This window comes from Eleutherodactylus coqui, chromosome 4 (assembly GCF_035609145.1).
Source record: "Eleutherodactylus coqui strain aEleCoq1 chromosome 4, aEleCoq1.hap1, whole genome shotgun sequence".
In the NCBI taxonomy this organism is placed as follows: Eukaryota; Metazoa; Chordata; class Amphibia; order Anura; family Eleutherodactylidae; genus Eleutherodactylus; species Eleutherodactylus coqui.
Genome location: NC_089840.1, coordinates 10641254 through 10655533, shown reverse-complemented (window position 1 = coordinate 10655533; position 14280 = coordinate 10641254). Strand labels below are relative to the sequence as shown.

The 14280-nt window shown below is 47.9% G+C and overlaps 2 protein-coding genes across 2 annotated transcripts in view; one reads left to right on the top strand and one right to left on the bottom strand.

Moving 5' to 3' along the window:
- The window catches only part of URB1 (URB1 ribosome biogenesis homolog), a 90126-nt gene extending 88847 nt beyond the window's left edge, over window positions 1-1279 (top strand). Inside the window, exon 39 of the mRNA XM_066599070.1 lies at window positions 344-1279. Within this exon, the coding sequence (XP_066455167.1) occupies window positions 344-564 (221 nt within the window). The 3' untranslated portion in view covers window positions 565-1279. The remainder of the gene's footprint in view (window positions 1-343) is intronic.
- On the bottom strand, window positions 943-12515 carry MRAP (melanocortin 2 receptor accessory protein). The gene is made up of 3 exons (XM_066599071.1): window positions 12375-12515; window positions 5097-5196; window positions 943-997 (listed from the first exon to the last, which is right to left on the bottom strand). The coding sequence occupies exons 1-3, from the start codon at window positions 12478-12480 to the stop codon at window positions 943-945; spliced, it is 261 nt and encodes an 86-aa protein (XP_066455168.1). The 5' UTR covers window positions 12481-12515.
- Window positions 12516-14280: the final 1765 nt, after the last annotated feature.

The window sequence follows — 14280 nt, the reverse complement described above, 5'->3', positions numbered from 1 at the left end:
ATTGTGCAAAAGGTGAAAAAAAACTAAAAATATATATATAATTTTGGCATTATCGTAATCTTCTCCCCGAGCAGAAAAATGTATCACGTCATTAATGATGCAGAGTTATTATGTAACCCAGAAAAATGGCACCAATACAAATTACAGCTCCTCACCCGAAAAACAGGCCTCATCGGCCAGGCTGACGGGAAAATAAAAAGGGTTGGAAAAGTGGAGATGAAACATTGTCACATTCCGAGGACCAAGATGGGCGCGCCACTAGGGGGCTGCGAGAACAAAGCTTCATGAGATAACTAAATCATCACCAAATCCCATAATGACTTCTTCCCCCCTTCTGTTGCAGCTGCCGGCAGCGTCATGGCGTCCATCTACATTGGGGACGTCTGGCTCGGCGCCGAATCCCTTGTTACGTTCAGGAGTCACGTGACGCTCGTACTCGAAGCGGCAGATCTGGACGCGCCGCGTTCAAAAGAAAAGACACCCGGACGAAAAAGGAGGACGAAGGACCAAGTGGCCATTGTGACTCTGTGTAGACGGCTCTCCTCGGTGCTGGCCAGCGATTAGAACTTGTGTTGGTTTCATGAACTATAAACGCAGTTACTTTGAGCCGGAGGAGAGTATGTACAGTAGCAGATGTTCTGCACAGCGTCAGTAGGCTCTGGGTAAAGCCTCAGATATTTGATACATATAAATTTTTTGTATTTTCCAAAAAGTGCCTTTTTCTTATCAGTCGCCACATGAATGAGTCTGTTTAACCTTGAAATTGATACTTTATGACCTCAGGAGAACATTACCGGCTCCTTCTGGATGTCCTGTATGTGATGCAACAGATTGTAACCCATTGAAGAACTGGGGCTGAGGCTGAGGTTCGTGCATGTGGCCATGACCGTGCCCACCCGCAGAGTCCTGCCTTCCTCATCATGGTTTGTCATTACTTACATCTCAGCTGGGGCAGTGGCGGTACTCCGCGTCGTCTGCTGCGGCTTCTGGCGTTCTCCTGGCGGTGAAACAGTCAATAACAAGTACGTCAGAGTTAAGGGGAGACGTGAGAGCACTGTGCAACCTCCTCAGGGTCCTAAAGGGGTTGTCTGGTACCTGACTAAGGAGTCTGTTAGCTGCAGCAGAGCTGTGGGAGCATATACATATATACCATATACACTATGGACAGAAGTATTGGACGCACATAGAAGAGGGGAATTGAATTTTATTCCTATTTTCCTATCCAGTGTTGGCCATCTTTGGCCTCACTGACTGCATTAACCTCTGCTGCCGCTTTCTCATAGAAGTGTGGAGGGATGTGCCTTCATTCCTCGAGAAGAGCTTCAGATAGTGATGATGGGGGGGGGTGATGGGCGCGTTGGGCGCACGGATACGGCGGTCTAGTTTGTACTAAAGCTGCTCGATGAGATTTGCATCCTGACTTTTGGTGGTCAATGAAGTTGGCAGACGTTCTGCCCCTCAGACCAAGCCCCAACCCTGCATACCGTTTGACATGGCGCTCGGTCATGGTGGTGGAGACACGGAGCTGTACCAGAGTATTACCGCAGGGGAGGTCCAGGATGTCCCGGTACCCATTACCGCGGGATGGACAGGCATGGCTTGAAAGGCAATCGCCTTCAGAAGGCCCCAGGCTGTTATGGCATCTGATCAGCACTTCGCGATCGCATCACGGGCGGCCGGATCGGGACACCTGAGCTTCCATCTTAGATATAAATGCCGGTGTCAGAACAGCTGTTTGCTGGTTGGTGGGCATCAGCTGTAAAACCGCAGGCATCGCCATTGTATGGAGCAGGATGAACCCCCTCCATACAAACCGCAAATGCACAGGGGGAAACTGTACATCCGGTGTCGTTAAGGGGTTAAACATGAACAGTCGATGCAACTTAAAGGGGTTTTCCAGCTCTTAAAAAATTGATGACCTATCCACAGGACTGACCTGCAGTGGAAGATTAGCAGGGGGCGCTCTCTTCAGATTGTAATGCACTTGCCCTCCCATAGACTTCTATCGGAGAGCGTGCACACAGCAGTCTGAAAAGAGTCCGATTTGCATGTGGCGCACGGACTTCAGCGGTGGACACTGCGGGAACCAGGGAGCGGGTGAGTATAGAGAAAAAAATGCAGCATCGGCCCGTCGCCTCCCCGAACGGCACCATAACTTAGTATAATGTACCGTCCGGTGACTTTTGGCGTTGCACATGCGCGGTGCGAGCTTCATTCACATCGGCATGTGCGGTTTTTCACGGTCTAAGACACTGCATATTCCCTGCATATACGGTCGCGCTTGCGGGGTTTTTTGCACGTGTATTAACAGCGTTTTATGCATACAAAAAAACCTCAAGCAGGTCCGTGGATTTCATGTATTAATACGCCGTGAATACGTGTTTATTATTCGTGCTTTCTATGTATTTACGCAATCGCACTGACTTTAATGCGCTGTTTTGGACATGCGGTGATTATTTTCATAGCGGCCCTGCCGTGGCGCGGCTATGGCGCGGCTCTCTTATAACGCAGCTCGGCTGTAGCGTGGCCCGGCTATGGCGCGGCTCTCTTGTAACCCGGCTCGGCTGTAGCGTGGCCCTGCCGTGGCTCTCTTGTAACGCAGCTCGGCTGTAGCGTGGCCCGGCTATGGCGCGGCTCTCTTGTAATGCGGCTCGGCTGTAGCGTGGCCCGGCTATGGCGCGGCTCTCTTGTAACGCAGCTCGGCTGTAGCGTGGCCTGGCTATGGCGCAGCTCTCTTGTAACGCGGCTCGGCTGTAGCGCTGCGCTTGGATCATTGTAACATTTTACAATCTACAAACAAACAGAAGGTAATATTATAAAGGTGAACGTGGATTTAGCGGCGGTAATCTCTGCCATCTGCGCCGCTCACGTCTAGGATAGAGCCGGCACCGTCTATAATGCACCTTAATGAGCGCTCAGTAAATATCACGAGCCGCCCGACGATTTAATTTCCTTTTGCTTATCTCAAGCTGTTGAGTGGAATAATAAGAATCCCCAGCGGTCCTTACAAGGGGGTCCGGATCCCGAACTATAAAGTCCCCAAAATACATCACGACAACGGAAGGTGAAGAGTCTCAAGGTTAACCTCTTAAGGACCAGACGCCCTCTAGGGATGTTACCCACATGGTGGCTTTACTGAACTTTTCTTTTTTTTTCTTCAGCTGCAGAATTATTTTTGCTTCGTTTTTGCTGCTTTTTTTCACCGTTTTTTTAGTTTTATTGGGGCTACAAGCTAAAAAAGAATTATTTTTTTTAGTTTATTATTTTCGAAATTAGTATATTTATGCTAACAATGTACGGGAACGGGTTCCTCATTTTAGTGTCAGATGCTTTGATATAATTTGTATAGTTTTGGATTACAGGGCGTGGTTGGCGTCGGCAGTGGATCCTTTACTTTTTTTACATATATATTTTTATTTTATTCTGAAACTTCTTTTTTTTACTCATTTTTGTATCCATTTTTGTTTTCAACCTCTTGGTCCCCCATGACAGCATATAAGACCTCTGGGGGTTATTCACATGGTCATTTTTTTATTTTTTCCATGCTTTTCACTATAGCTGAGGCATCCATAGGAGCCCCAGTTACAGAGTGAAATATCCTTATGTAATGACATCCGTCACTAACAGAGCTGATCAGGGTCTGCAGGACACTGCAGCTCTGCTGTGACACCCGGCAGTAACGTGATTGCCGGGTAAGCATAGTGGAAGTAATACTTCTACTTTCACTTTTTAGTACATAGCACTCATTGAGTGCTATGCAGATTGGAAAGAAGGCAGAAGCACTTAAAAAACGCTTCTCCCTTCTCCTCTGGGTCTGCAGTTGTGTCTGATAGCCGAGAGCCTGACCTACTCCTTGCAGGAGCAGAAGCAGAAGCTTTAACCCTGTGCCGTTCATTTACTATCGGCAGGATTAAAGCCCAGCACAAGATGAAATATAAGATGTTGTGATAATTCACGATAAATGTGACAAAATCCAGCCTGCCACGAAAGGACATTGATAATGGTTACATGTGTAACGCCCCAGCGCATGTATGGGAAGCGTCACTGTATAACAGCTATAAGAAAGGTAACCGATGGCAACACACACCTCAGTGACAATAAAGGTCATAATAAAGATGCAATCGGCCTCGCTGGAAGTCTCTGGATTTTCCCCTCTAATGTGGATTGACACAATAAAAACTGATCAAAAGTTGTTACCTTGTTACCTGATTTTATGTTCCTGGGTTACGGGGAGAGGAAGGCACCAATCGTGAGAGGACCTGGGCTCTAATAAAGGGGCCACTCAGTGTATATCTGGATTGGGGTACTTCAGTGGGCATAAAACCACTGCTTGGTTTCCTGTAATGGAATATATGCCACCACACTGACATTCGAAGGAGAATGGCCAAACCTTAAAGGATTACTAATGGACCGATAGAAGAGGATCCTGAGTGGCTACATCCACCTACCCTAATAGGGCACAGAGATAGCGGCGGCGGTATGAGACAATCCCCCTTTATAATGTAAAGGCTCCATAAACCAGATAAAAGGATAACAAAATCAAACAAGACTGTAGAGGCCCATTTAGACCCAACGATTTTCACTCAAAGCCATCTTTTTTGAGCGAGAAGCGTTGGGTCTAAACGCACGGACATTGTGCAGTTTTTGTTAATCATTCGCTCATCGTTGCTTTCAGCTAGCTGAAAGACAACGATGAGTCTTATCAGGTCTGCGCGCTGAGTTCTTAGCTGGTATCCCGCTCGGAGAACACAGCAGGAGTATGCAGAAGACAGCGCTCCAGCTGTGTTCTGCATACCCCGCTCAGCTGTATATCAGCTGAGCGCTCCGAGAAGACAACAGGAGTATGCAGAAGACAGCGCTGCAGCAGTGTTCTGCATTCCCCGCTCGGAGCGCTCCGAAAAGACAACAGCTGTATGCAGAAAATAGCGGTTCTACTTGTCTTCTGCATACAGCATGCCTTCATTTACACACTTATGCAAAGTGAACGCTCAAAACTGTCACTCAACCTGCCGTTTAAGCAAATTTTGAGCAATCATCTTAATCATTGTGAAGCCGTCTGTGTTTCATCTTGTACAATGTCTAGTCCATCCACTTACTTGGCTCCGGGATACTCTGTCCGGGACATGTACAGCAAAATGAGGAACAGAAACAGTGAAAAGGCAGCGAGGCCGATCCAGACGGCAATAACAATCGAATCTGCAGATGCAATAAAACCCAGGAGTCAATTAGTCACGTAACGCCGGCCGCCTGGATTCAATGAGAAGACCACCTCTATTTTTAGTTATTCTCGGTGGGGATGATGTCTGGCCCTCTGTGATTTGTGGATGTATGACTGGAAGGGGTTACTCTAGTGCCAGTATGGAGAAAGTGAAAAAGGGGATACCTATATGGTTTTACATCAAAATGTCATGTTTGACTATATTCGTATACTTGGCGTTTGTAGAGTTAGTTCTTGACCTGGGTCGGCCGACATGCGGCTTTTACTTCCCATTGAAATAAGTGGGAGTAAAAACCTGGTTCCCTAATTTGCCCTCCAGAAAATCCCCAATGCAGCCAAAGCCCACCAGCTTGCATGGGCATACAACCCCCCAACTATGCTCCTCCCAAAATTGCTCAAAATAGGACGGATCTCCTGCTCCTCCTCCGAAGGAAAAGTGGCAGACTTACCAAGAATGACACCAAGACAGACAGCAGGTGTGCTGCTTGTATTAAAGCAATGTCATAAAGTTTGCAAAGGACACATTTTACCAGGGGAACAGAACAGCCGAACACGGACCTCCTCCAAGGAGCAGCTGTAGAGCTACAAGTGTATTTTGTGCTTTAGAAGATTTTTGTTTTGGGAGGGGGAGGAGGAGGGGGGGGGGGCTGAGAGCGGATAGACAAGGATGGATGTCCCACAACTCTTGGGGGAACCATGAAATAAGGACCACCATTTTCAGCTTCATATTCCACCTGCGGGACATTGACCCAGAGTGCTTTTAAGGATATGTAATGCCCCTGATTATGCTTGCCATGTTGTAAACACTTAACACAGCTCTTACAGACCACCACTCCTCTGTCGTCGCATGCGGTTTCAAAGCATGCCAAGACTACACAAGTCATAGTAAGCATGCCAAGACTATACAAGTAAGTGTAAGATAAGATGGTATGTTAGGCCAAAAAATACAAATGCCCATCTAGTTCAGCCTATTCCCCCACCCCAATGTTGAGCCAGAGGAAGGCAAAAAACTCCATGAGTTAGAAGCCTAATTTTCCTCATTTAAGGGAAAAAATTCCTTCCTGACTCCAAGTCTGGCAATCAAAATAACCCTCTGATCACAACCCTTCTGAATGATAGAACCTGTAATATTGTACCATCCAAGGAAGGTGTCCAAGCCTCTCTTTAATTCTTATCAAATTCACCATCACCACGTCCTCAGAACCCATGTCTAGGTCGGTGTAGAGCACGCCCCTTTGGTACAAGCCCTGTGAGCAGACCTAGCTGTGGGTCTGATGTTGGTGCTGCTACAACTAGTAGTGGCTGATGGTGACAGTATAGCCATATCCTAGCATGGTGCTGCCCCGCGACGTCCACGTCTTCCTCCTGCAAGCTGCTGTCATGATTCTACCTGTCTGTCCATGTTGGGTCAAGCACCTTATCTTTCGCCTCCTTGTCCTCTTTGTCGTCCTTCTCCTGAGTAGACACATTTAGCCCTGGGAGCTGGCACCTCCATTTTCTCATCCCACCTTTATACACCTCGCCTGTGGAGGGCTGACCGCACGCACTGACCCACCCTCATCTTACTCTTCGGGGGGGGAAAAGATGGTTGGACATCGGTGCATTCAATGTCATGGTCTTCTCCTGCTGGATGTTTGGACTGTGCCATTGACAACTGACACTGAATGATCATGTGGACTGCTTTGGAGAGTGCGGAGGATTTAGCACGGGGTGAAGTAGAGATGGGATTCTCATGGCTGAATGGTGCAGACTGACTGCTGTGTGCCTGCGACTGGGAGGAAGAGGAGGTGGTGGTATTTGAGAGATTCTGCGTCATCCACTCTACGACCTGTTCTACATGCTGCACTTGTAACATACAGGCAGAACCACTTCTAAGGAATGGCAGTGGGCTTGCCAGAACATGGAGCTCTTGCTTCAATGGGAGCCTCTTGAAGTGGTGACTTGGCCCATCCTCTACCATCTCCACCACTAACGCTGATAGCTGCGTAAGGTCTGCAAATAATTGGCAGTGGCTGGACTGGCAACTTTGAAGTGTCTCTGAGGGCGTTGACACGCGCTGTGTGTATTTGATCTTTCCCTGTTTGGTTTTCTGTTTCCTGTAATTCGAGGCTGTGATATCTGACCCCTCTGCTCACCATCTGTGTTGCCGCATGTCCTGTATGCCGCCAGCGCAGATGCTGGGCAAAGGGGCCAGCAGTCATTCTTTCTCCAGCTCAGGTCTAGCTGCCGCTGCTGTAATTGGGGACTAAGTGAGAAACTAGAGGGTGTGAGGTTTCATCCCAGCCGGAGGTTTAAAGTGGGGAAGGCACAAAGAGGGTGCACTATTAGGGCCACTACTGGGGAACTATTACTGTTGACACCACTGAAGGGGGCATAATTACTAGTTACGGCTACTAGATTAACGGAGGTAAAGACCTACATTGGATAAGCCACGCCCCAAAATTCAACCCCTTTTACCTTGGCCAATATTCTTTTATGACAAAGGTGGCAACTCTATCCTGTAGTGACCCACTAAATTAACTTATCTATCCAACTAGATAGAGGGTAAGTATCTGATCAGTGGTAGTTTGACCAGTGGGACCCCCACTGCACACAAGTATGGGGCTCCTGAGTATCCCTACATGAATGGGACCGTGAGCACTATCTCTCCATTCAATTCTATATAGTGGATGGTCTTCAGCTGATAAAATTTGTGAACCCTTACTGGTGCCCTTATTTTAGCCACCCGTGGTGGTTGTTGCTCAGCTTCCACCACATGGGATCAGTGGGGTGTTTTTAGAAGGTACGTTGGCTATTAGCAGGTATTGCTGCTCCTTGTGGAGATCCGGAGGGGGGTAACTGGAATCTCTAGGGCGGTGCTCCCTGGGTAAAAGCTATGCAAAAGAGCTCTCCACCAGAAGGAAGATCAGTGGGGCACATTTATTACTGCTGCTGTGCCAGAATTCTGGTGTAAGTCAGACCTTTTTGGCACAAATCAATTTAGACACATTTACTATCGATCTGCACCAAAAAGAACAAATGTTCTGCCTCTCATGACCTTTTTTTCAAATGTGTCTAAAAAGGGGGCGGGGTTTGAGTGGAGGGAGGTTTTTAGACATGTTTTAGAAGTGCAACTCGTTACAAAGTCACAAAAGGTCTTGTAATCTCACTCTGGCGCACATAGTGACTTCACTATTGTACAATACAACATCGCCCCATGAGCAGCTCTTCCACATACATGATGGGCTTATCAAAAAAACTGTTCACTCCACTATTGGGTTCTAAGACAAGAATTTGGGAAGCCAAGACAGGGAGGGCCATCAAACTACTAACGATGACCTGTCTGTCTGTCCGTGCGTATGTGAGTGAGTGGGTTTGTAGTCCACCTGTAATCTGCACAATGATGCAGGACCTTTGATGATGTCACCATCATGTGATCAGGGGTGGAGCATGTAAGTCATTCACTCAGGATGTGCTTCACCGTCACGTGATCAGGGGCGGAGCATGATGGTGACGTCATCACAGGTCCTTCATGTCCAATGCTGTGCTGCTTCTGATTCCTGTTGTATGGGACGAACAATGTAGGTAGCAGAGCTGTGTGAGTGACGTGCATGTAGCAGAGCTCTGTGTGTGTGATGTACCATGTAGCAGAGCCGTTTGGTACTTTTCACCACCAGAACCGCTAGTACTATAATTTCCTAATAATTACTAGTAGTGTTCTATAGAGAAGAGACCAAACCCTAAGCTGACTCCCACTACGGCCACTTTTATGGGAAGCCATGAGGAAGGGAGGGGTGGAAGCATAAAATGTTCAACAGCCCCCATAAAATATAGAAAGGAAGAACATTCTAACTCTATATATGTGCTGCTTTGGACATAGGAAAGTTGACGGCTCCAGTAGTAACCTGATGCCTTCTTTGCACCTCAGATGGGTTGTAGACGGTTAAAAAACTTGTTTTTAATTCTTTCAAAAATAGTGCCTCACCTGTCCACAGTTGGTATTGCAGATCAGGCCCATTCACAGCACTAGTGCTGATCTGCGATACCAGGCGCAGCCCATGGACAGGACTGGGGCTGTTTTTGGAAGAATACCATTGTCCTTATGCAATGTATTTGGAAAGTCTTCAAACCCTTTCACTTTTTACATTTTGTTACTATTTGACTTTGTGCAAACATTTTTTAAAAATCAAGTTTTTTTCCCCATTAATCAATACCCCATGATGACAAAGTGAGGACAGAATGTTAGTTTTTCATTTCTAAAAATTACAATAGATTTCTAACATTTTGCATAGACATTTTGTATTTAGACCCCGTCGTATGACACTTAAAATGTAGCTCTTGGAGCCCCCCCCCCCGCCCCCCCCCCCCCCCCCCCCCCATTTTTCTTGATCATCTTTGGGATGCATGAAAGCTATTGGAGTTTGCCAAAAAGAACCACTCGGACTGTAAGAAACAAGATCCAATGGTCTGATGACACCAAGATGGAACTTCTTGTCCTCAATTCTAAGCGTTCTGTCCAGAAAAGAACAGGCACCGCTCATCAGCGGCCCAATACCATCCCTACAGTGAAGCCTGGTGGTGGAGCATCATGCTAAGGGAGAGACGGCCGTTCAGGGTGGATGGAAACCAGGCACCGCTCATCCTCTGCCCAATACCATGCCTACAGTGAAGCCTGGTGGTGGCGTCATGCTGAGGGAGAGGAGAGCGGTCAGGGTGAATGAAAACCAGGCACCGCTCATCACCTCCCAATATCATCCCTACAGTGAAGCCTAGAGGTGGAGCATCATGCTGAGGGAGATGAGTCTGGTTAGGGGGGAATGGAAATCAGGCGCTGCTCATCACCTGCCTAACACCATCCCTACAGTCAAGCCTGGTGATGGAGCATCATGCTGAGGGAGGGGCGGATGGTCAGGGTGGATGGAAACCAGGCACCGCTCATCCTCTGCCCAATACCATGCCTACAGTGAAGCCTGGTGGTGGCATCATGCTGAGGGAGGGGAGAACGGTCAGGGGGGATGAAAATCAGGCACCGATCATCACCTCCCAATATCATTCCTACAGTGAAGCCTAGAGGTGGAGCATCATGCTGAGGGAGGTGAGACTGGTCAGGGGGGAATGGAAACCAGGCACCGCTCATCACCTGCCCAATACCATCCCTACAGTGAAGCCTGGTGGTGGAGTATCATGCTGAGGGAGGTGAGACTGGTCAGGGGGGATGGAAAACAGGCGCCTCTCATCACCTGCCTAATACCATCCCTACAGTGAAGCCTGGTGATGGAGCATCATGCTGAGGGAGGGGCGGACGGTCATGGGGGAAGGAAACCAGGCACCTCTCATCCTCTGCCCAATACCATCCCTACAGTGAAGCCTGGTGGTGGCATCATGCTGAGGGAGGGGAGAGCGGTCAGGGTGAATGAAAACCAGGCACCGCTCATCACCTCCCAATATCATCCCTACAGTGAAGCCTAGAGGTGGAGCATCATGCTGAGGGAGATGTCTGGTCAGGGGGGAATGGAAATCAGGCGCTGCTCATCACCTGCCTAACACCATCCCTACAGTCAAGCCTGGTGATGGAGCATCATGCTGAGGGAGGGGCGGATGGTCAGGGTGGATGGAAACCAGGCACCGCTCATCCTCTGCCCAATACCATGCCTACAGTGAAGCCTGGTGGTGGCATCATGCTGAGGGAGGGGAGAACGGTCAGGGTGGATGGAAACCAGCCGCCGCTCATCACCTCCCAATATCATCCCTACAGTGAAGCCTAGAGGTGGAGCATCATGCTGACGGAGGGGAGACTGGCCAGGGGGGATCGAAACCAGGCGCCGCTTATCACCTGCCTAATACCATCCCTACAGTGAAGCCTGGAGGTGGGGCATCGTGCTGGGAGCAAGGAGACTGGTGAAGGGATGGAAACCAGGCGCCGCTCATCAACTGCCCAATACCATCCCTACAGTGAAGCTTGGAGGTGGAGCAACAGGCTGCGGGAGGGGAGACCGGTCCGGGTGGATGGAAAGCTGAATGGAGCAAAGTACAGAGATAATGACAACCTGATCCACAGTACAAAAACCTCAGACCGGGCAGAAGGGTCACCATCCAACAAGACAATGATCCTAAGACCCCCAGCCAAGATAAAGTAGGACAGGATTAGGGACAACTCTGTGAATGTCCTTGAGTGGCCCAGCCAGAGCCCTGACCCCAATGGGACATCTCTGGAGAGACCTGACAATGGCTGTCCACCGCTGTCCACATCGAACCTGACAGAGGACAGAAAATCCCCAAATCCAGGGATTAAAAAAACCTTGCGGCATCATAGCCAAGAAGACTGGAGGCTGGAATAGCTGCCAAAGGGGCTTCACCTACGTACTGACTACGGGGTGTGAATACTTACGTCAATGCAGAATAGGAGTTTTTTTTGTTTTTTTTTAAATGTACAAGAATTTCTAAAGTTTTGCTGTCACTTTGTCATTATGGGGTACTGAGTGCAGAATGATGGGGGACACAAGGTCACAACATGTAAAAACCAGTGAGAAGGTCTGAAGATACTTTTACAAGTACATTGTATATAAAAGGCATGGCGTATTGGTGACAAGTCGCTTCTTAAAAAATGTGTGTGCAAAACGTACCCCCACCCAAAAGTATGTGCACCTCCCAAAAAGTGTGTGCCCCCTGAAAAGTATGTCCCCCCGCCTTCCTGTGGCATAACAAGCGGATGAGGGTCCATGTCTTTGCCGGTGTCATCCTGTAGACACGTCCTCATTTTCGTGCTTTGGGGCTCCTTCTCACCCACCAGAATAGTCCACCGGTCTAAATGCTGATTCTGACACAGAATTGAGGGCAGAATTTAGCCCTTTTTAATTCAATCATTAGACATATGGACTATTCTGCTCAGTGGAATACTCTGCCGTGTCAAAGAGCACTTATTTTAATATTTCACACAAAGTGAAACAAGTAGCCAGCGCCAGTCTGTTAGAGCGCGTTGTACTTTTTCGCACCAGGGGCTTTATTGCTGGTGTTTTTATAATCCCGGACGAGCCCCTTAATACCAGATTTAGCTATAGCGTCCCTTTCAGCCGTTGATTTGCAGTCCCATATAGAACAGCAGTGTGAGGTTACCATGATTTCATCCAAATAACACAGTCAGCTCTGCTACATCTAGAAATGTATATCTCCTACTCACATTTGTTGGCCTTCAGTTCACTTTCATCAAATGCAACCGGATCCAAGTAATCATAGTAAAACTCGTACAATGTGTCGTTAGCCGCGTCCTCCGTCCGCCCGTCCATCACTGCATGGTATCTAGGGACGGGTTGTCCTGATGTGAGGCTGGAGATGCTTCTGTCTATGATGCCCCTATAAAAGTGGTGTATTTTTATAACTTCTACCAATGCGGTGTTTGGTTGCTCTTGACCAGCTATTTGCTCTCGCCCGCCCGCTGCCCGCTCGCTGCCCGCCCTCACTGCCAACTGATAACAATCTTAGGCAAACACAGAGAGAAGGGGTCAATGTTATATGGGAAATCAGAGAGTACACAGCGAACTCCTAGGGCCGGTGGATGGGAACATGCTTGTGTGCAGACGCTTCTGTCTTGTAGCGGAGGGATGTGGGCCGCGGATATTCTAATCCTGGACCTGACAGATCGGCTCCGGTATAAAAAAAGATCATTTATGCAGAAGGGGCGCGAATATCCAAAGAGAACGATATGCGTACAGTATCCCACAATCTGTTACCCGGTTCTCCGGAGCACCAACCTCAGGCACAGAACATTCCCTTTAAAAGATTTTCCATTAACCCCTTAAGTACAAGGCCATTTTCTCCCCACATTTTGGTTTTTCTTCCCCACTTTCAATAAAATCATAACCTTTATTTTTCTGTTGACTCAGCAGTCTAAGGGCTGCCTTGGATTTTTATGGATGTGTTAATACCAAATATGTTCAGTGTTTTCTTGTTTTAATTTTTATTAATATGGATACAGGAAAACATTTTTTTTTTAATATCCTTTATTTTTTACAATAATAAAAAAAAGCTCACTTTTTATTTTTTTTTTTTATCCCCATCAGGGACTTTAACTTGAATTAGTCTGATCGCTTATACCATATACTGCAAGACTTCAGTATTGTAATGTGTGATATTTCTGCAGGAATCGTATTAAGATGTGCTGCAGGCATGTCTTAATAGGCAATGGGGGGGGGGCCTTCAGAAGCCCCCCCCCCCCTACTTTACATGATGCCTGTACAGCACCGCTTGATCTCAACACATGGGGGCCATTTGGGCCATCCAGCTATTTAAATGCCAATGTCAATGACTCTGCTCAGGCCAGGGAGAGACACCACAGCCAGAGGTACTTGTGTGGCCCAGCATTGGACTAAACAATCATCGGTACTTTTGGGGGTAAGATGCCCCTCGTACATCCATGATGACATCAGTATCACTGGAACCTTTGCCAAAACCCTATGTCTATGATAGTGGAGCAGGGGAGTGAACACTGATTGGACCTTAGGGAGTGTGGGCTGTGGCGGTGCCCGGACCACATGAACCAAGGGGGTGAATGCCCATGAGGTGAGGACTTAAACAAAGAGGGTCCTGAGTCTGTACATACAAAGATATTAGGAACTGCACCGGTGGGGGGTTCAGGATGCTCATTGAATCTCTGGTTGTGTGACTAGAGACGGGGTATGGCAGTGCCACCAAGTACCACAGTCTGCCAGTCTGAGCAAACCGGGCCCTTAAACTACATAGTCAGTGCAGGGCACAGCATTACAGTACGACATACATACATACAGTACATACATTATACTAGTATGAATAAAGCAATAACAAACCATGCACAAAAGCGGTTTCTGAAAGTGAAACACACAGTGCCGTTACCCAATGGGGGAAATAATAATAGTCACTCTTATTTATATACTTCTCCAGAGCAGCACCTGTCCTCTGGAACGCACTACCAAAAAATATCAGCAATCACTGACACACTAAACTTCAGGCCTGCTCTAAAAACGCACCTCTTCAGGGAGGCATACCACATCCCCTAAACCAAATCCCTCTGTACTCCGCCTGATAACATGCTCCCTGACCTACCGACTGCA